The sequence below is a fragment of the Mus caroli genome, chromosome 9, assembly GCF_900094665.2.
Source record: "Mus caroli chromosome 9, CAROLI_EIJ_v1.1, whole genome shotgun sequence".
Taxonomy (NCBI): Eukaryota; Metazoa; Chordata; class Mammalia; order Rodentia; family Muridae; genus Mus; species Mus caroli.
This window is the reverse complement of record NC_034578.1, coordinates 101,575,463-101,595,047: the sequence shown is the minus strand read 5'-3', so window position 1 is coordinate 101,595,047 and position 19,585 is coordinate 101,575,463. Positions and strand designations below refer to the sequence as shown.

The 19,585-nt window shown below is 50.2% G+C and overlaps 3 protein-coding genes across 3 annotated transcripts in view; 1 reads left to right on the top strand and 2 right to left on the bottom strand.

Annotated features, from left to right (window-relative positions):
- Twf2 (twinfilin actin binding protein 2) overlaps positions 1–2,456 on the bottom strand; it is a 12,463-nt gene extending 10,007 nt beyond the window's left edge. The window contains exon 1 of the mRNA XM_021172214.1: positions 2,280–2,456. Within this exon, the coding sequence (XP_021027873.1) occupies positions 2,280–2,304 (25 nt within the window). The 5' untranslated portion in view covers positions 2,305–2,456. The remainder of the gene's footprint in view (positions 1–2,279) is intronic.
- A 3,749-nt stretch (positions 2,457–6,205) lies between these two features.
- Ppm1m (protein phosphatase, Mg2+/Mn2+ dependent 1M) lies at positions 6,206–10,585 on the top strand. The gene is made up of 10 exons (XM_021172167.1): positions 6,206–6,497; positions 7,224–7,347; positions 7,508–7,762; positions 8,165–8,277; positions 8,625–8,709; positions 8,802–8,920; positions 9,084–9,147; positions 9,365–9,472; positions 9,584–9,735; positions 10,073–10,585. Exons 1-10 carry the CDS (start codon positions 6,274–6,276, stop codon positions 10,215–10,217), a joined length of 1,389 nt encoding a protein of 462 aa, XP_021027826.1. The 5' UTR covers positions 6,206–6,273; the 3' UTR covers positions 10,218–10,585.
- A 3,981-nt stretch (positions 10,586–14,566) lies between these two features.
- The window catches only part of Wdr82 (WD repeat domain 82), a 20,466-nt gene continuing 15,447 nt past the window's right edge, over positions 14,567–19,585 (bottom strand). Inside the window, exons 8-9 of the mRNA XM_021172222.2 lie at positions 19,206–19,348; positions 14,567–17,097 (exon numbers count right to left, since the gene is read on the bottom strand). Coding sequence (XP_021027881.1) covers positions 17,068–17,097; positions 19,206–19,348 — 173 coding nt within the window. The 3' untranslated portion in view covers positions 14,567–17,067. The remainder of the gene's footprint in view (positions 17,098–19,205; positions 19,349–19,585) is intronic.

The window sequence follows — 19,585 nt, the reverse complement described above, 5'->3', positions numbered from 1 at the left end:
CCTGGCTGTCCTGGAACTCACTCTGTAGACCAGGCTGGCCTCGAACTCAGAAATCCACCTGCCTCTGCCTCCCGAGTGCTGGGATTAAAGGCGTGTACCACCACTGCCCGGCATGCACAACTGATAAACTATGAGTAGAAGCTTTAAGCCTGATCTTTGGGGGCCCAGCTCCCCTTAGCTGTGTGACCCCTGACCTCTCTGAACCTGAACCTCATCTATAAAACACAGCTAATTCCCTCAAACTCAGAGGCCTGTGGTGTGTGGGAGAAAGAGCTGAGGAACTGGACTTTGCTGACATTTTTTTTTTTTTTAATCTTAAGGGAGCTGTGTTTTACTGATCCTCCTACCTGCCTAGACCTTGAGAGAGAGAGAGGCTAAGAAGCTCCCCAGAGGGAGAGGCAGACAAGCCCCTTCTACTGTTACCAGGGCATACAGAAAAGCCAGCAGGGAAAGTGACATCTCTTCCTACCCCACCCCAATGCCTCCCCAGTCACCATCAATAATCTAGAGGCCAGGCCTGGGACATTTGAGCCTCCTTCATCAAAGATTCATGCCTCCCCACCCCCACCTTGCCCACCTCCAACTCTAGCAAGCCTCAGGTTACTGTCCCTCTTGGGCCCCACTCTGAGGTCAGCAGGCCTACACACCTATGGCCTGGCCAAGGCTGGCACCTGATCCTCCATGGTGGTCTTTCTTGCCACTTCCAGCAGGCACAAAAGAAGATGCATATCCTCATAGGCAGGAGATTGGGAGGCTCCCCTGGGCAGGCCTGTCTCACTTCATAGGGAATGAAGGGATAGGGCAGAGCCTTGGCACAGGATCTGTAAGCAGTGTGTGTGTGTGTGTGTGTGTGTGTGTGTGTGTAGCACACTTTGTAGCACCTCCTCCCTCTTGGAGACAGCAGCTCAGACCAGACAAAGAGGAAGGAAGGGGCAGGCCAGGCAGCAGTTTACCCTGACAGTTCCCCACTTTGTGGCTGACTCAAGAAACCTGCTCCTCCATCTCTAGGAGAGGCTGGCCCACCTGTGGGTGGCCAGGCTTGATCCAGGTCCCTGCATACTCAGGACAAACAGGATGGGGATGGGCCAGGGCAGGGAAAGTCTCTTGGCTTGTCCATCCACCAAGCAGCCACAACCGCAGGCGGGGATTCCGGCAGTCAAGCTGGTCGATGGTGGTAGCCCTGGTCAGAGAATCATGATGTGGTGGTAGGAGTGGCTGATGGCCAAACCAACAAGCTGTCTGGGCAAGCAGCCTGGCCTTCCCTACTGGCCAGGGAAGCAGCCCTTCCAGGCCCATAACAAATGGGGACAAAATACCTGGCTCCCAGCTATTGCTTCTTTCTTAAGTCTCTCCAAGGAGGAAACTGGGGCCCTGGAGGGGGGCTATGGGTGTCACACCCTGGGCTGTAGAAGCTTCCTGTAGATGAGGGTGGAGGCAGGAGCTCCCCTATAAAGTCTTAATCCTGACCCTTTCCCCTGCTTCCAGCTTGAAGTTGGGACTTTGCAGGCCTGGCTGGAGCAGCAATAGAGAGATCACAATGGAAAAGGGAAGAAGTCAAAGGCCAAGGTCAGATGTGCAGCTCTCCCCATTCTACTTAAGAAGGAGGGCTCCATTCCAGCTTCTGTCCAACCTAGTCTGCAAGAGTATAGGGGTCCTGAAAGGAGAAAAGGTCAGGCTACCCTCTCCACACATACACACAAGCCCATGTCAGTCATAAGACACCCATGCAAGCACCCATGCTAATACACACATACTGAGATGTGCCTGAACTGTGCACACATGCAGATACCCACAGTTTCTGTGCATGCTGCCAGAAAACACTGATGTCTGAGGTGGAACCTAGAGTGTCCAAAACCAGCCACTAGTGCATGCACACGAAGAAGCCTGGACAGGCATAACCAAGTCTCACCCAGATGTGCACATACTGGACTGTATACAGAGAACATGTGCACACCCATGTACACTTTTCCAGATGTGCACATCCGGGTACACCCCACCTCCAGAAAAGAACAAAAATACCCAGACCAGTATACACAGGCACATCCGCCCCCAGTTGGGTACACAAGATACTTCCACCCTCGCTGTGTGCATCCATGTGCACCCACTCCCAGCTATGTACAACAGTCTGTTCTGCCCCAAGACGTGTCCATCCCAGGGACTCGCGGTTGCAAAAGAGAACAGGAAGCTTCCCCGGAGGGTACAAGGAAGAGAAGGATGAAGGGACCTAGCGCGGAGAACCAGCGCGGCGGAGCCCTTGTCCGCCCTCCAACCGCCCTCACCGTGGATGCCGGTCTGGTGCGCCATGGCTCAGCTTTCGGCTCGCCTGTGCCGTCGGAGCTCTCCGCTTGGTCCTGGCCCGGCTCGACTCGGCTCGCCTGGACCCAGAGCTCCGGAGGATGTGGCGACGGCACCGAGCCTCGCGCAGCTTCCCGGGCGGTGCCGCAGGACCCGCCCCCAGCGCGCCCCGCCCCCGGAGGGCGAGGCGGGCAGAGGCGGGCATTGATGCCGCGCGTGCGCGCAGCGGGCGCCGGGGTCCGGATGGCCCTGTGCCCGGCCGCTACCACCTTCATGGCCAAGAAGGGGCCCCAAGGGATTGTGTGGGTGGTCGCTTGTAGGCCAGGATCCTGGAGGTCTGTGGGCGGATCCGCACTTGGGCGTGGGAGGGGCTGTGAGCTTGCTGCCGAGGAGGTTTGAGAGTGAGGGCCGATCCAGGCGTACCCGTTTGTGATGGTGAGGTGATCTCAGTGTAAGTGGGCACTCGATCGTGTGTGGTCGTGAATGTGAGTGTGTGTGTGTGTGGGGTGTGTGTGTGTGTGTGTGTGTACTGATTTCCTACCAGTCATCAGGTGCACGGTGTCTGGAGCCCAACGCTGAGAAAGTGAATGGCCATAGGAGGAAATGAATTTTGGAAGGAATATGGTAGGAGAGACCGAGGTGACCTAACAAGGCTGAGGAAAGTTTTCCAAAAAGACGGTGCATGTGCTAAGTGTGACCCCGTGGTGGAAGGACTGGAAGTCAATTTGAGGAACTTCCCAATTCCTAATGACCTTGCCTCTATTCCCAGCAGCCTTTCCTACTGCTCTTACAGACTAACGGCCGAATAGCAGCTAGTACTCGTTAACCACAGAAACATCTCTCCACCCTGGACCTTGTTATTAAAAAATAGATAAACGGGACTGGACAGATGGCTCAGTGGTCAAGAGCATTAGCTGCTTTTGCATAGGACTCAAGTTTGGTTCCCAGCACCCACAAGACACAACTGTTCCTTCTTCTGGTCTCCTGGGATTAGACACGGACATTGTGCACATAGATACATGCGGGCCAAACACCCAGACACACACCAAAATATTTTTTTTTTACTGAAATAAATAAAAACTTAAAAAAAAATAGATAACTTAATGAGAGATGGCTCAGTCAGTAAAGTGCTGAGTTAGCATATAATTTCCGATTCCCAGCATCAGAATGAAGACACTTGGCTTTCCCCCTGGACTGTGCAGGGAGGCTGGGGACCTTGGCAGAGGGAGTTTGAGGAGACAGGTCAATACCTACTGGGACTCATTTGCTTATTAGTCAGCCAACCCAGCCAAATGGAGAGAAAGAGAGAGAGAGAGAGCGCAATAGAGGCTGACTGGCTGGCATCCACCTCTGGTTTCCACATTGCACTCTAACATACACAGTGTATGTATATACTACACACACACACACACACACACACACACACAGACACACACACACACACCAAATCTGTGAGAGAACTCAAGCAATAACTAGTTCAAATGGAATCCTTGGGTTGGCTCAGCTGATAGAACATTCTAACCTGCGTGACATGTGTGAAGTACTAGGTTTGATTCTTAGCACTACATAAATCAGGTATGTTGGCAAATAACTATAATCCAGAACTAAGGAAGCAAAGGCCTTCAAGGCCATCCTGGTCTACATGGTTAGATTTTGTCTCGTAAGTAAATAGGAAGGAAGAAAGAAAGAAAGGGGGGTTCAGGATTAGCCTGGGCTAAGGAAGGAAGGAAGGAAGGAAGAAAGGAAGGAAGGAAGGAAAGGAGAGAGAGAGAGAGAGAGAGAGAGAGAGAGAGAGAGAGAAGACAGAGAGGTGGGGGTTTCAGGATTAGTCTGGGCTACATAGTGAGTTCCTGGCCAGCCTGGGCTACATGGGACTTTGTCAACAAATGAAGAGGTAAAAAAAAAAGGGGCTGGCGAGATGGCTCAGTGGTTAAGAGCACCGACTGCTCTTCTGAAGGTCCTGAGTTCAAATCCCAGCAACCACATGGTGGCTCACAACCAACTGTAATGAGATCTGATGCCCTCTTCTGGAATATCTGAAGACAGCTACAGTGTACTTACATATAATAAATAAATAAATAAATAAATAAATAAATAAATAAATAAATAAATCTTTAAAAAAAAAGAGGTTTAAAATAAAAGGTGGTGAGGTAGAAAACTGGATAAAGGAAACAGGCCACCCACAAAGATGGATGCTGTCCCACAAGTCGATAAGGAGCTGCTTGCCTGGTCCGTACTCATTAAATACATGAAAACTGAGCTGTATGTGGAGTCTTACTTACCTGTAGGCAAACATTTTAAAACTTTGACAAGAATTGTGATTGTCAAGGCTGGGTAAATAGGTGATGCAAGCTTATGTAAAACAGTGTGGTGATGCTCTTGATTGTAAAATTAATTATCCAGATGTGGAACCTTTGAGCTTGTCTGTGAGGGCATTTCCCCAAAAAGTTTAAGAAGGAGGGAAGACCAGGCCTGAATGTGAGCAGCGCCCCCTGTGGGCTGGGGTCTGAACACACCTCTTCCCGGTGGCAGACACTCATGACCAGCGACCTAGCATTCCCGATTCTCTTGCTGCTGCGGCTGCGATGGAGGGAGCTATTCTTTCTGTAGTTGCTTTTGGCAGATACATTGTTATAGCAAAAACTAAAGTAACTAAGGAAGATTTATCATATGTATCCTTCTCCTCCTTAGTTGGAAGCAGGGGTTGGGAGTAGGGAGTATCTCAGACCTTGTCCCCATTCATAGCTGGGTCAGGCGCTATCAGAACTACTGTTACATCCGGGCTCAGCAGTCCCTCTGTTAGCACTGTCCTCCTATGCCCAGTGTGTGGCTGTTACTGGGTGGGTTCAGTAGGGTAGCCCCCACCCCAGTTACTGGGGTGCAGCTGTTTCCCAAGAACCTTCCTCCTTGTGCAGGAGGAACTGCTGGCAGAACAGGGCTGACTAACTAAAGGAAGAGAAGCCTAATGAGTACTAGGCTGGGCTTAGGAGCAGAGCCAAAGGCAGGGAACGCCTCATCCATCCATCCTTAGGCCTTAGAGACTTTAAATTGGTTTCCTGGAGGAGAAAAGAGGAAGCGAAATGGCTTGAGGGGTGGTCTGATTCAACTACACTGTCATACTGGGAACCCTGGGCGTCTAACACTTCCCCTCTGTGGGCCTGAGTCCTCCCTTATGAAGTGGAAATTGAGGCCTTGCAGAGGGACACCTAGACTTAGGTGACAGAAAGTGACAGGCGCTCTCCCCCAATAGTTATAGCTATTTAGGGGTAAAGGGACATCCTGAGCCAGAGCGATAACATGGTGAGCGCCTTCTCAAAACAAAAGAGGTTGGTGAAATTCTTCACTTCCCTCAGTCCAAGGCTGCACCTTAAAGCAGGAGAAAGGAGCTACACTCCCTCTTAAATTCCCATAGGTTCCTCTTGTCCGTCACTCGCACTCCAGGGAGGCACTTGTGCAGGCGAGAAGCCATCTTAACTGTAGGGGCAGACATTTGGGAGCGGACGAGGGTGAACAGAACTCTGGAGCACTCTGAGCCCGGCTCTTACTCACACCTCCAAGGACATACTGTCCCAGTCCTCCGTCGCTAAGCAGGGCAAGACTGTTTGTTGTAAGCGCCCGCCCAGCACCTATTCTGGATGACTCTCCACGGTTCCTAGAGTAGAGGGAAGGGCTTCCACTCTCAGAGGATCGAGTCCCACAGGTGCGGGTGAGCCTTTGTGCCTTCTCAGTGGTACTCTGACTCAAGCAGGCGTCTTCACTTCGCTAGGCCTCAGTTATCCTGCCTGTAAAGTGGGATATGTGACCACATCCCCTTCTTACAGAAGGCCAAAGAAACTGGCCGCACACACCGGGGCCGATAGGCGGGATGGGGCGTGGCCTCTTACCCCCCCCAGGCTCCACCCCCAGGCCCGCTTCCTCCCAGTGGCGGGCGGGACCCTGGTGTCCCGCCGTGCGCGGGCAGCCCCCGGCCGCCACGCAATGTCCGCCGGCTGGTTCCGGCGCCGCTTCCTACCCGGGGGTCCACTTCCAGAGCCGCGGCCAGCCGGGCCGCGCTCCAGCCCGGTGCCCTATCACCGGCCCCGTTTTCTACGCGGCTCCGGCTCCAGCCCGGGAGCCACTGACGCCTCGCGCCGCCCCGATGCCCGGCCGGTGCGCAGCCCAGCACGGGGCCGCACACTGCCTTGGAACGCAGGCTACGCAGAGTGAGTGTCCCTGCCCCCCGCGTTCCCTCCGGACCCTCTGCCTGATCCCGTCTGGTTCTGTGCTGACCTGAAAAACCGACGGGTGTGCACATCCCCGCTAACCCTCTTCTTGTCTTCAACCTTGACAGCATTCCTCCTTTTTCTCACTTTGGCATTTTCTTTCGAGAAGGTTGGAGGTCCCCGGGAGGGCTCGCACCCGGCTGGACCCTCCTTTCTTCTGGCCTCTGCAGATGTATGTCCCACCTCGCACCTCACTTAGGGTTTGGCCTATGCTCTGTGGGATAAGGTTGAGACTGAGGTGGGACTTCCCAAACCCTGGGCCAGCACAGTGACTAAAAGGGGCAAGCCAGCGAACAGTTAGAAAACTTATACGGCTTGCAGAACAAGCATGAGGATCTGGAGTTGGGATCCCCAGCAACCTTGTTAAAAAGCTGGGAGTGGCAGTCGGAGCCTGAAATCCCAGCACTCCGGAGGCAGATGCAGGAAGACTCCCGGACTTGTTGGCCAGGAATTCTAGCTGAATCAGTGAGCCCTGATTTAGTAAGAGACCATCCTGTCTCAAAAACTAAGGAGGAGGGCAAGCCACTTCTGGCCTTCGTACAAACACACACACACACAGTTGTCCAAGTGTGTCAGGGGACAGCACCAAGAAGCAGTTGTCCCAAGTGGAGTCTCTGTGCCCACAATGACATAGATGAGACATCACAGTTGATTTCGTGGCCTTAGGGTTATCAATGCAGAAAAATCTGAATTCAATGAAGACCAGGCTGCTTGCGGGAAGCTATGCATCCGGCGATGTGAGTTTGGGATCGAAGAAGATCAAGAGTGGCTGACCGTGTGCCCAGAGGAGGTGAGCACTGCCTTGCCTGATCCCCGCTGTCAGGCGTGTAGTCCAGGATGTGCAGGTTGATTCTCCTTCTGCCTTACTGTCTCATGTCCTAGTTCAGGCTGGGCCAGGGGGACATCTGGGGAAGCTTGGCGGTGCCTGACACAGAGCTCTTCCTATGCAGTTCCTGACGGGTCACTACTGGGCACTGTTTGATGGGCACGGTGGCCCTGCCGCAGCTATCTTGGCTGCCAACACCCTGCACTCTTGCCTTCGCCGGCAGCTGGAGGCTGTGGTTGAAGGCATGATGGCCCCTCAGCCCCCCATGCACCTCAGTGGCTGCTGTGTCTGCCCCAGTGACCCCCAGTTCGTGGAGGAAAAGGGGATCCGGGCAGAAGACTTGGTGATAGGGGCTCTGGAGAACGCCTTCCAGGAATGTGTGAGTGGGGCCTATGGGGAGAAGGGACATGTGCCCCCAGGGACTTAAAGGACTCTAGGTATAACGGCACACCATAGTTACCATTCCTCGGACTGTGGAGAGGTTGCTGGTCCCTTCCTTCCTGGTAACAGCCCCATGGTCTTCAGCTTACCCCTCCCATGTATCTAGTTCCTACTGTGTGCTAACTGCTCACCTGTACATGCCGTTGGCCCTCAGTGCAGGCGATGGTTTCTCTTCCTGTTTTGAATTACACTTCCCTTGTGTAACTCTCTTTACGAGGTATTCAAGAGTTAATGGCCAAGCATTTTGAGCTGAGATGCTGTGGGCCTGCTTGTGGGAATGCCATTGTAAGGAGTCGGGGGACTTTGGCGCGGTAGCTCTACCAACCTTGGTTTGCTCCAGGACGATGTGATTGGGAGAGAGCTGGAGGCCTCAGGACAGGTGGGTGGCTGTACAGCCCTGGTGGCGGTGTTCCTGCAAGGGAAGCTGTATGTGGCCAATGCTGGGGACAGCAGGTGAGTGGACCATTGGAGGGCAGGCAGGGCTGTGGGCAGGAGGGTACCAGGGGGAGTTGAGACAATAAAAGGAGGGTTAGAAATGAGGAGGACTGGCTGGCCAAGATGGATTTGTACTTGGCATAAGCCAGCAGTAAGGGTGGACAATGATGCCAAGGCAGGCAGGGGCCATCGGTGCCATGCTAAAGGGCTGTACCTTTACTCTATAGGTCTTAAGAGTCCCAAAAGGATTTGAATCAGGGATCACAGTGACTTGAATTGGCCCCTGGTTGGAGAAAGAGAAAGGTGACCATGGGTGAGTATGGTGGTTCCTTCATAAAGCTCTTCTTTCCCTCCAATCTGTTTAGGGCCATCTTGGTGCGGAGACATGAGATACGGCTGCTGAGTTCTGAGTTCACCCCAGAAACAGAGCGGCAGAGGATCCAGCAGCTGGTAGTACCCTTGGCAGGGGGACCCCGTCCGGGTAGAAGACCATATAGGGCCCTGGGAGGGAGCCTGATCTGAAAGTGACCTCCCCCACCTAGGCCTTTACCTACCCTGAGCTTCTGGCTGGAGAGTTTACCCGACTGGAGTTCCCACGGCGGCTGAAGGGGGATGACTTAGGGCAGAAGGTTTTGTTCAGGGATCATCACATGAGAGGCTGGTGAGCCGGTGGGATAAGGGCATGAGGTGGGGAAAGGTCCAGGGTTCTGGCTCACATGTGTGGCCTGAGGCAGGGAAGGCACGAAAAAGCTGCTTGGGCTTTAGGATGGGAGAAGTTTCAGTAGTGTGTAGGTCTTTGGCTGATTCTAGGTCTGCTCCTGCAGGAGCTACAAACGAGTGGAAAAGTCTGATCTCAAGTATCCACTGATTCATGGACAGGGTAGGCAGGTCAGTGCGCACCCCTCCTCCCCGCCCTCCCAAGAATCCCTCATTAGTTGTTCCTAGAAGGTGGGATCGTCTTTGTCCCTTGCTAGTGACTGTGTCTAGTATTCTGGGGTCCATCCCGTCATGATGTTTCTCTCCTAGAAGCCACTGTTCATTCTGCCCCTTTGTGCTCAGCTGTGAACATGGGATAAGCTGTCATCTCATCCCTCCTTCCCCCCAGGCTCGGTTACTGGGAACACTGGCAGTCTCCAGAGGGCTGGGCGACCATCAGCTCAGAGTCCTGGACACTGACATCCAGCTGAAGCCCTTCCTACTCTCCATCCCACAGGTGACGGAGTAGTGTCACCCACCCCAGCTTCCATCTGCCCAGAAAGGCAGAGAATGAACCTGGCAGGAGCTGGGAAGGGAACACTGTAGGATTCTTAGGCTTAACTTGCAGGTGACTGTGCTGGATGTCCACCAGCTGGCAGTGCAGGAGGATGATGTGGTTGTCATGGCAACTGATGGGCTCTGGGATGTCCTGTCCAATGAGCAGGTGGCACTGCTTGTGCGGAGCTTCCTCACTGGGAACCAAAAGGATGACCCACACAGGTACTGTAGCTTGAGGGAGACCTGACTGGACCAACCTGGGTTGGTGCTAACAATAGCACCAAGCAGCTACAGCTGTGAAGACTGCTAACTCAGGGCAAGTGGTCTGATCAGGGCCCTCTTGAGCTTCCCAAGGGAGAGGGGATATGAGCGAAAAAAACCCAAGTCTGGTTGCTAATCTAGTTTATGGCCCTTTCAGGCCATTGCTTGTTGCTTGTCCCACAGTTTCACTACATTTAGGGGGCCTCCCAGGTGCCCTGCCCTTTGCACGGTGTGTTGGAGGGCTAGCCTTGGTCTTCTGCTCTATAGCCAAAGTACAGCTGCAGGGTGGTCTTCACAGGTTCTCAGAGCTGGCCAAAATGCTGATACACAACACTCAAGGAAAGGACAATGGTGCCACCGGAGAGGGGCAGGTATCCTACGACGATGTCTCCGTGTTTGTGATTCCTTTGCACAGCCAGGCCCAAGAAGGCAGTGGCCACTGAGGACTCACATACTGCATTCTAGAACCTCCTCAGGACCAGTGCAGACTCAGCATATGTCCACTGTGGCCAAGGCAAGCCCCTGCCTGGCCTGTTCAAAGCCACAGCCCAATGCGTATCAGGTCCCACCTTCTGCAATGGTAACATTCCCTTGGCAGAGGTACTTGATAGCACGTGGCATCCGTGTTAGCGCCTCTGCAGGATCAATGGTTAAGGGCACTAAGAAGTCTCGGGGAGTAGGAACTTTGGGTCCAACTCGTGAAATTTCAAGTTATTATTCATTTAACCATCCATCCACACCAGGCACCTTCTTGAAACCTCTGAGCAGTTTCACATTTGCTTAATTAAGATTAAAGCGATCTTAATTTTTTTTCTTTCTTTTCTCTCTCTTTTATTAAAAGATGGGGTTTCTGAGAGGCAGGCGGATTTCTGGGTTCGAGGCCAGCCTGGTCTACAAAAGTGAGTTCCAGGACAGCCAGGGCTACACAGAGAAACCCTGTCTCGAAAAACCAAAAAAAAAAAAAAAAAAAAAAAAAAATGGGGTTTCTGTTATGTAGTTCTGCCTGTCTGCCTGTCCTGGAACGGCTGGCTTCAAACTCAGAGATTACCTGCCTTTGCCTCCTGAGAGCTGGGATTAAAGTGTTGTGTGCCAGACTGGATCAGCCATTTTGAGGACAGTTCCTGAAACCTGTTCAGATCCCGCCTTGCTCTCTGCCTGTGAAGGGCACAGGTCCCAGATAAACTTTGTAGAGTAAAATGGGCAAGAAGTCTCCAGCATTGGCAGGGCTGACTGTCACTGCTGGGAGCCTTGCTGCCAATCTGGTTGCTTTCCTCCAGTCCCAGGCCTGCCCTATATACCAACAGTGTCTGTGCTGTTCTCCAGCCGTGCCAAGTACAAACACTTCTTTCTCAGCAAGCCAGTTCTGTGTTTCTAACCTTCCACTTTTAGCCAGCCTAGCGCTATCCCCACCCACTCTACCCTACCTAGCCTCAACAGACTCACATGCAGCATTCCCTTCAGACACACAGCCAACATGTTATTATGTTTGCATGTAAAAGCCCCCGTGAATCATGACTGCTCACAGAGCTCTGCCTGACAATTTTGCCGTTTTTCTTGTGGCCTCTTTTTAGTCCTACAATGCAAACCTGCATACAATCAGGACTGGCCCCATGCTCAGCCCCCTCGCTGTTGCCAGGAAATAAGGCCTTTAATTACCTGTGAACTCTGGATTGGAGGCACCAGAAGGGCTGCCTTTTTACTTAAAAAGAAGAAAAAAATTTTGCAAAAATTTCACTGTGAGGCCTTGTTGGTTCTGGATCGTGGCCTTGGCCTTGGATCTTTTCGGCTTTTGCCTCTGAGTGATAGGTTTCTCACTCTATAGGCCAGGCTGCTCTGAAAGTTACATCGCCTTAGGTGACCTCAGTTTTGTGACCCTCCTCCCTCAGCCTAAGCACTGAGATCGCAGGTGTGGACTACCAGACTCGCTCTTTAGGGTGGCCTGATGTGAGCACTTTTTCTTTCTTTTTTTAAAAAAGATTTATGTATTATATGTTAAGTACACTGTAGCTGTCTTCAGACACACCAGAAGAGGGCGTCAGATCTCATTTCGGGTGGTTGTGAGCCACCATGTGGTTGCTGGGATTCGAACTCAGGACCTTTGGAAGAGCAGTCAGTGCTCTTCTCCTTTGAGCCATCTCGCCGGCCCGTTAGTGAGGGCTTTACATAAGGCTGCTTCCCTCTTCATCTTCTCCTTAACTTGCCAGTGGGCAGTGGTAGCACATGCCTTTCTTTAGTCCCAGCACTCAAGAGGCAGAGGTAGGCAGATCTCTTGAGTCTGAGGCCAGCCTGGTCTACATAGTGAGTTGAGGGATAGCCGGGGCTTCACAGAGAAACCCTGTCTCAACCAAAACCAAACCAAACCCTCTGTCACCATCTAGAACTTGCTGAGGCTCAGAAGTACCTGTTGAAAGAGCTTTACCTGACTCACACTTAGTGTACAACCAAGGGGGCTTCAGACAACATTCAGCTCTAGACTGCAGTGAGGGAGCTGGTGGTAGGCAGGCTTGTGCAATTAATTCCTCTGGGACGCTCAAGACACCTATTTCCTCATCTTAGATTTCATTTCCTACTTATTATTCAGGGAAGACAGGGCAGAGCACTGGTATTTTCCACTTCCCATGTAACTTGTGGACAGACCCACCACACCTTGCCCCTGCAGCCCCAGGCAGGCAGCTGACAGATGCTACAGCCTCACTGTGCAAGTTTAGCTTCCTCTTTTTTTCAGCACATTCCTCCACATCCTCTCAAAGTGTAGGCAACATCCTGTGCCTGCCTCTTGCCCATACCAACTAGTAAGCCAGGCAGCTCAGCCCCACAGCTTACTGTCTCTTCCTCTTGCTCACACAGTACAACCAGAGAGGGCATACCATGTCTACTGCAAGTATGTCAGTGTAGCTGCAGTAGGCTTTTTTTTTTTTTTTAAATAACTGCACATGTCTTTAATAAAACTTACCAAAGTAAAGTATACAATAAACAAGAGGGACCAAAGGGTTCCCAGAAATAGGGTTAGGCAAAGTCAAGGACAACGGATTTGGTAAACACCACAGTATCTAGGGGAATGTCAAATCTTTAGAAGCCTTGAACACAGAACTGGTCCTGGGATGCAAGTGTTTTAGTCTACATGGATCTTCAAAGTGGCATCTTTTGAGGGAGCTTGAGTCCTGCTGGCTCTATGAAGGTGGCAGGATGCTGGAGCTTTGGCTAGGGCTGGGTCTTATCTCTGGAGCTGAGTCTGATGTGTTAACTGCTACAGATTGAACTGGGTCTATGGCTTTTGATGGAAATGGGCCAGTGGTTGCTGTAGTCTGTATGGGCAGCCAGCACCACACCCAGAATGTTCCCCAGGCCCAATCAAGATTGAAGAAGGGATGGGAAGATTCTAGAGGAGCTGGGTGGGAGGGAGCCAACATCTGCTAGGCTTGGGGGACACAGGATCCCCAGTGGCCCCAGCATTAACGGGGCATGACCTCCTACAGTGAGCGTGGGCTCTCCCACCTTGATTCCCAGGTGTTTTTAGATGTTCTTGGGGATGCACCCAAAAGTATCTAGACCTCTGGTTCTTAAACTATATCTGGAACTGGTATTCCATCATACAAATGCTTCGCGCTGGCTCCTTGTGTCGCTCGAAGGAAGAATACTTGGGACTTTTGAATAATTCTTCCAGCTTACTCTTTTGTTCCGGGCTATACCTGGCACACCCTCCCCACTAGATAGGAGCCTTGTGGGGGGGAACTTGTGGTCTTGGAAGGACCTGAGGAGCCACAAGTGGAGCTGAGGGACAGGGGCAAACCTGAAAGCCTGGGTTCACTGGGGATCCTGGAGACATTTGTAGATCTTCAAGTAACGGGAGGATTTGTGGTATTTGGAGATAATGAGGCATTAAGGGGCCTGGAGGTACTTGGTGGCAATAAGGCACTAGCAGGGCTGGAGGCATTTGGAGGATCTGGGGACAATGGAGCTCTACAGATCCAATGTGTAGGTAGAACTGTTGGGTGTGGGAGCATTCTGCATTGGAAAGCCTGGAAACGCAGTAGCTGCTGCCAGGCAGTATTCCACTTTATAATTTGTGACTCTGGAGCAAATGCCATGGCATGTGTGGCAACCTAAGGACAACTTTCAGAAAGTGGGTTTTCTCCTTTCACCACAGGATCTGGGGACTGGACTCAGGCCATGTTTGTATGGTTATAACTTTCAGCCGCAGATCCAACTTGGACATCCCACCAGGCCATGAGGGCTCTAATTCTTAGAGCAGTCTGAGCAGGAGAGCCAACATAGTCAACTAAACCCAAGCCAGAATATTTTCTTCCACAAAGTTCAAGGTCAAGGTCTTCACCTATTCTGATCCAGTCGAGGAAGCAGCAATCCTAGAATTCCAACGGTTTCCAAGGCATTAGCCAAGCTGTGGCTCGGCAGGTGCTACTGCCAGATGCTCACCTCTGATCAAACAGGGCCTGGGAGAATGCAATTTATTCTAACAAGAGCTTGCCAACCTGATCCAAGTTTGAGGTAAACAGTGTGGGACACAAGGCAGGCAGTGAGGTGGTCTCTGAAGAATGGGGTTGAGTCAAGCTTACCTTTCCTAGTCACCCATTACTGCTCCTGTGGTAATTTAATTGGCATTTGGAGTTAAGGGACTGACTGTGCCTGGGAGGGGTGTGTGTTTCTGTTGCCCAAAGGCCTAAAGGAGGGCCAGCATTTCCACCGGAACCAGGACATGGGAACAACCCATTCTGTCAGAAGCGAGTCAGGGAATGTTATAGAAACTCAATGGAAGAGACTGTAAACCATAAAATCCCGTTTACGACTGATAACATGGCAAAAAAAAGTTTATATGTTAAGTACAAAAAGGACAAAATTGTATGTACAGTAGAATAACAACTATGTAAACACCAAAGTTTATGCACAGAGATATCTAAAGGAACATTTAACATCAAGATTTAACAGTGGTACCACTTGGGTGGCAAACTGGTTCTTAAAGATCTTCCAATTTTCCTTCATAAGCACTAATTGTCAGTTACAACAGGGAATAATTTATTAAAAAATACCCCAGTGGCTGGTGGTTGAACAGTGCAGTGTCAGCTGTCATATCAGAGGGCAGTGAATACTTCCCAGGGCCACATCCCCAAACTGCCATCTCTGCTTTCTCCCTCTTTCTTATTACCCTGTGACCATATAAACTCCAGCTGCACCTTTTCCTACCGATTCGGAGCATAACTCAGCTCCGTGGCCGCAGGGCCCAGCAGAGACCGTGAGGCAGTATGTCTTCCAAGAGTGTGATGCTTCAACCCCTGGATACTCAAGACAGTTTTCCTGCGTTCAGTTCAGGCAAGCCACCATATTAATCTACGATTACAGACATTTGCCTTCAACAGTTCTTTCAAACATGGAGCTCTGATTGCCTGGCTCCTACTGTCGGTCCATCCTGGGAAGGCAGAATTTTATATCAGGATTGTTCAGCAATACTTAACAGACTTCAGTGACAGTCCAACTTTTCAGTTGGAACAAGTCAAAAGCATTGGTGACTGGACGGCTATCTGCGACTGAACAGAAGCAGTGATGGTCTGACCACGCTAGCAGCTGGGTACTCTTGGGCAAATCACAACCTGTTGAGTCTTGATTTCTGGATTTGCAGGGATAGTGCTTGCATCAATGTTTGATGGCCGTTTGTTCTACTCTATAAAGCTGCCGAGCTGGGAAGAGAAGGTCACCTGCAACTCATCTAGTCTGGGCCTAGCTAAAGTCTCTCAGGAAAAAGCAAGAAAAAGGGCAACAGTGTAGACACAGCAGGTGACAGTGACTTATGGTTGGCCAACAAGTTCTGACAAACTAAACACTGTGGTTCCAGCACCCTGTCCCTAAATGCCACAAGCCAGGCACAGAAGCCATGCAAAAGTGACTGTCACACATACACAGGTGCAGACAGAGCATAATCAGGCAAAAAGGAATCTAATACTGTAGAGAGGGCCCCAAAGTGTGGCTTAAAGAGCACAAGGGAGTCACCCAAGGCCCCCACTTAGCTGCCATGAAACAGCAAACACTAGAAGCTCTGCTTCCCGTTGTATCCCTAAGGTTAGCAGAGAAGAATAACAGTTGTGGCACACACTATCCACAGAGTCATTCTTGGCTGCAAGGTTCCCTCTCCCTTGATAATCTAGATGAGAGACAGGCATATACACGTATGTAATGTGCATGTCTGCACAAATGTATTAAAGTGGACACACACAGTGTTCAAATACAAACAGATCAAGGGTCATATATAAAAAGGCTAAATATAACATATAACACAGGCCTAGAGCCAGCTCTTGGGTAGGAGCTGGAGAAGATGAGGGGTTTCATCTGTTGACTATGTACACAATTTGTGGTGGGCAGGGAAGGAAGGCATCAGTGTAAACAACTCAGACTCGTTCCACAATACTGGCCCACAGGAGAACGTGATGTGACTCAGGTACAAAAATAAACTACTGCTTGCTTTTGTACAAGCCAAGCTCGGTAGGACCCCCCACAAGAGACTGTGGGATCATCTTGATGGGGTAACTGCACCAAGCTGCTAAACCTCTCAGCTCTCAGAATTTACCTGCTACCCCCTTCCCTCCCTTTCAGACTCTTGGGCCTTTTGTTAGCCAACATCTAAGCCCAAGATCTGCCCCACCCACCTATACAAGAATACCAAAACAAACAAACAAACAAAAAAAAAACAAACAAAAAAAGAATACCACATAGCCTCCTGACAAACAAGGTCCTTCTGTACCTGTCTCTTTCTTTGACCCCAAGGTATATGAAGACTTATTTTTATAAATGTTTGGCACCTAAGAAACATGATGGTTGTGGAATAATGCCACAATTAATTACACAGGGAGACCCAGTAACAAGACATGCAGGGTGAGGGCAAGGGGTGCTGAGCTGCCCTAGCATCTCAAAACCAGAACCACGGCTTCCCATGCATTTCTGGGGTGAGAAGGATGTGCAGAAAGTGGGGACTTCACTGGCTCCTCAGCAGCAAGTACATTCAAAATTGAAGGGGTTCAAGAGCCCCACTGTAACCTAATCATAAGTCTAGTCATACTCTGAAGAGCTTGGCGCAGTGAGAGCTGGAAAGGCTGAGTGCCAACTGAGTCTGCAGCACCAGGAGTCCTTCTGAAGGTGCTCAGCAAAGTAACTCATTAGAGCGGATGGACAGCACATCCCTGGGAAGGCCCTGTGGAAAGTGATCAATCAATCCCACTGTCATCTCAGTCACCTCTGGCTTTTCCTGTTGGCCGCCCTCACTGTATAAATAGCCCAGCAGCATCAGGATCAGTCATCAATGGTGGGCAACCAGAAGGCCTGGAAGGAAAACACAAATCAGCATTTAGGCATCTTTCACTATGGAAGGTTTTTGCTACCTACAGCATCAGTCAAGGGGCCCAACCCCAATAGTGAAGGAATTAGGGTTTGGTGGACCTTATCCTGACTTGTCTATAAAGTCAGAGACTCTGAAAGCTGGCTCTGTTTACTTCCAACACTCACTCTCTCCCTTGCGCCCACCACAGGCACACAGTGTGTTAAGGAAACAGTAGTACTGTGTAGGTAACCTGGCCCCATAGCTAATCTCAAGATGGCCTCAATCATACCCCCTCCTTCTGAAAAGAAGGAAGGGCCAGATGAGATGGTTTTGTTGCCTTTGAGGGCTGGGTGGCCTTTTGGCTTTACGTGTCCTATGCTGATCTCAAACTCTTATATACTCAAAGATGACCCCGAACTGATCTTTACCCCTCTACTTTCCAAATGTTTAGATAATAACAGGTATGTACCAACGCAGCCCAGCTTAAATTAGTTTCCTTCTGTTCTTCCAGCACTGGAGGGATTGACCCCAGCCAGGGCTTTATACATAGCAAGTAAGTGCTCTAAATTCCAATTTTCAGCCACCGCTACATTTCTTCTGGTTTTATCTTCTTGGTTTCTAAAAACAAGAAATGGGCGAAGTGCAGCCCTGGCTCAGGCTCAGGCCTGGATATCAGGGGAAGAGTGGGCACTGTGCTCTGGATAAAGGCAATGAATGCCTCATCCATGTGCCTACTTAGAGACAGACAGACTTCAAGGGAAACTCTAGGGAGACTAAGACTCACCTATCACCCATCTCCAGTTCTGTTTTCTAGAGTTACATCTGTGTATTTGTACACACACCCCCATCCACACCCCACCATGGTGCATGAGTAGAGGCCAGAAAACAATTTGTGAGAGTTGAATTTTCTCCTTCTGAGTTCCAGAGGTCAAATTCAGGTTATCAGGTACAGCAGTGAACATTTCTATACCTCCAGAGCTTGACACAGGGTCTCATATAACCCAGGCTAGACTAAACTCCTGGTTCTCCTGCTTCTACCTCCCAAGTGCTAAAATTAAGATGTCTGTTATTTAGCCTGACTGAATTTGATCCCTAAAATGACAGACACTGTGGAGAGAACCAATTCCCACAAGTCATCCTCTGACCTCTATATGTGTGCACGGCACATGTTCAAGAATACACAAAATAAATACAAAATAAAGCTGGGTGTGTCAACACATGCCTTTAATATCAGTGCTTGGGAGGCAGAGCCAGGAGAATCAAGACAGCTAGGTCTACAGAGAGACCCTGACTTGAATGAGAAATAAATAAAACACACACACACACACACACACACACACACACACACACAACCAAAGTTTAGTGGTAATTATGAACCACATGAAGAATTTTTGTGGAATTCAATGGAAAAGAATTTGGAAACAGAAAGGTCACCAGGCATGGCGGTTCACACCTCTCATTTCAGCATTCAGGACTAAAGCAGGTGGATTAATGTGAATACACAGTCAGTTTGGCTAGAGAAACCTTATTTCCAAAAGCCAAACCAAAGCAAAATATTCAAACCCCCTGAAAGGTTTCACCTATAAAAGGTTGGTCAGAATAGTTTCAGTAGTGAGAATAATGTCAATGCCAAGAAAGCCCGAACAGGCCAGGCCTAAAATCTGGGGCCAGAGCAAGATATGCCCTATAAATCTCCTAGGAGAGCGTAGGGGAATCCCATCTTACAGCTTTTTCTTTTTCTTCCTTTTTCTTTTTTTTTTTTCCTTTTTCCCTCTCCTCTCTCCCCCAACCCCCCTCTCTTTGGAGACAGGGTTTCTCCATGTAGCCCTGGCTGTCCTTAAACTGGGAGATCCCCCTGCCTCTGCCTCCCAAGTGCTGGGATTAAGGGTGTGCTCCACCACTGCTGAGTAAGTCCCAGATTACTGGAAAAGGATTTAAAGTAAAAAGAACAGCCTAGTCAGATATCTATGATGCAGGGTAACAAGAAAGCCACCACTTCTGAAACAGGAACTTGTACTATGTGGAACACAGCTTACTTACTGTCTGAGGTACCCACCACCCCAAATAAAGAGAATCTCTATATGGAAGCCATCTCTCACTGTTCACATACCATGTTGGAACAGGCGCTGGCAAAGGTCATAAACTTGGGGTTGAATTGCAAACAGGTAATGGGACCAGTGTGTTTGCCATCCAATACAGCCACTTTTATACCACTCTCTCCGTTCCAGACGTGGATTTTGCCGTCTTCCGAACCTAAAAAGAATGATTAGGATAGTAACACCTTAAGAGGTAAATAGAGACAAGTAAGAAAAAGAGAACTGCAATCTGATAAGTTTCAGGTGCATTCCTCAGCAGAAACCAAGAGGACAATGAAGGGACACAGGCAATTGATCTTTTTTTTTTTTTTTTTTTTTTTTTGTTTTTCGAGACAGGGTTTCTCTGTGTAGCCCTGGCTGTCCTGGAACTCACTCTGTAGACCAGGCTGGCCTC

Excerpts from the sequence above, each read along its gene's own strand:
- Ppm1m (XM_021172167.1), top strand. The coding sequence starts at position 6,274 with ATGTCCGCCGGCTGGTTCCGGCGCCGCTTCCTACCCGGGGGTCCACTT. Across the intron at positions 7,763-8,164 it reads AGAACGCCTTCCAGGAATGT|GACGATGTGATTGGGAGAGA; the intron begins GTGAGTGGGGCC and ends GGTTTGCTCCAG. Across the intron at positions 8,921-9,083 it reads GATCATCACATGAGAGGCTG|GAGCTACAAACGAGTGGAAA; the intron begins GTGAGCCGGTGG and ends CTGCTCCTGCAG.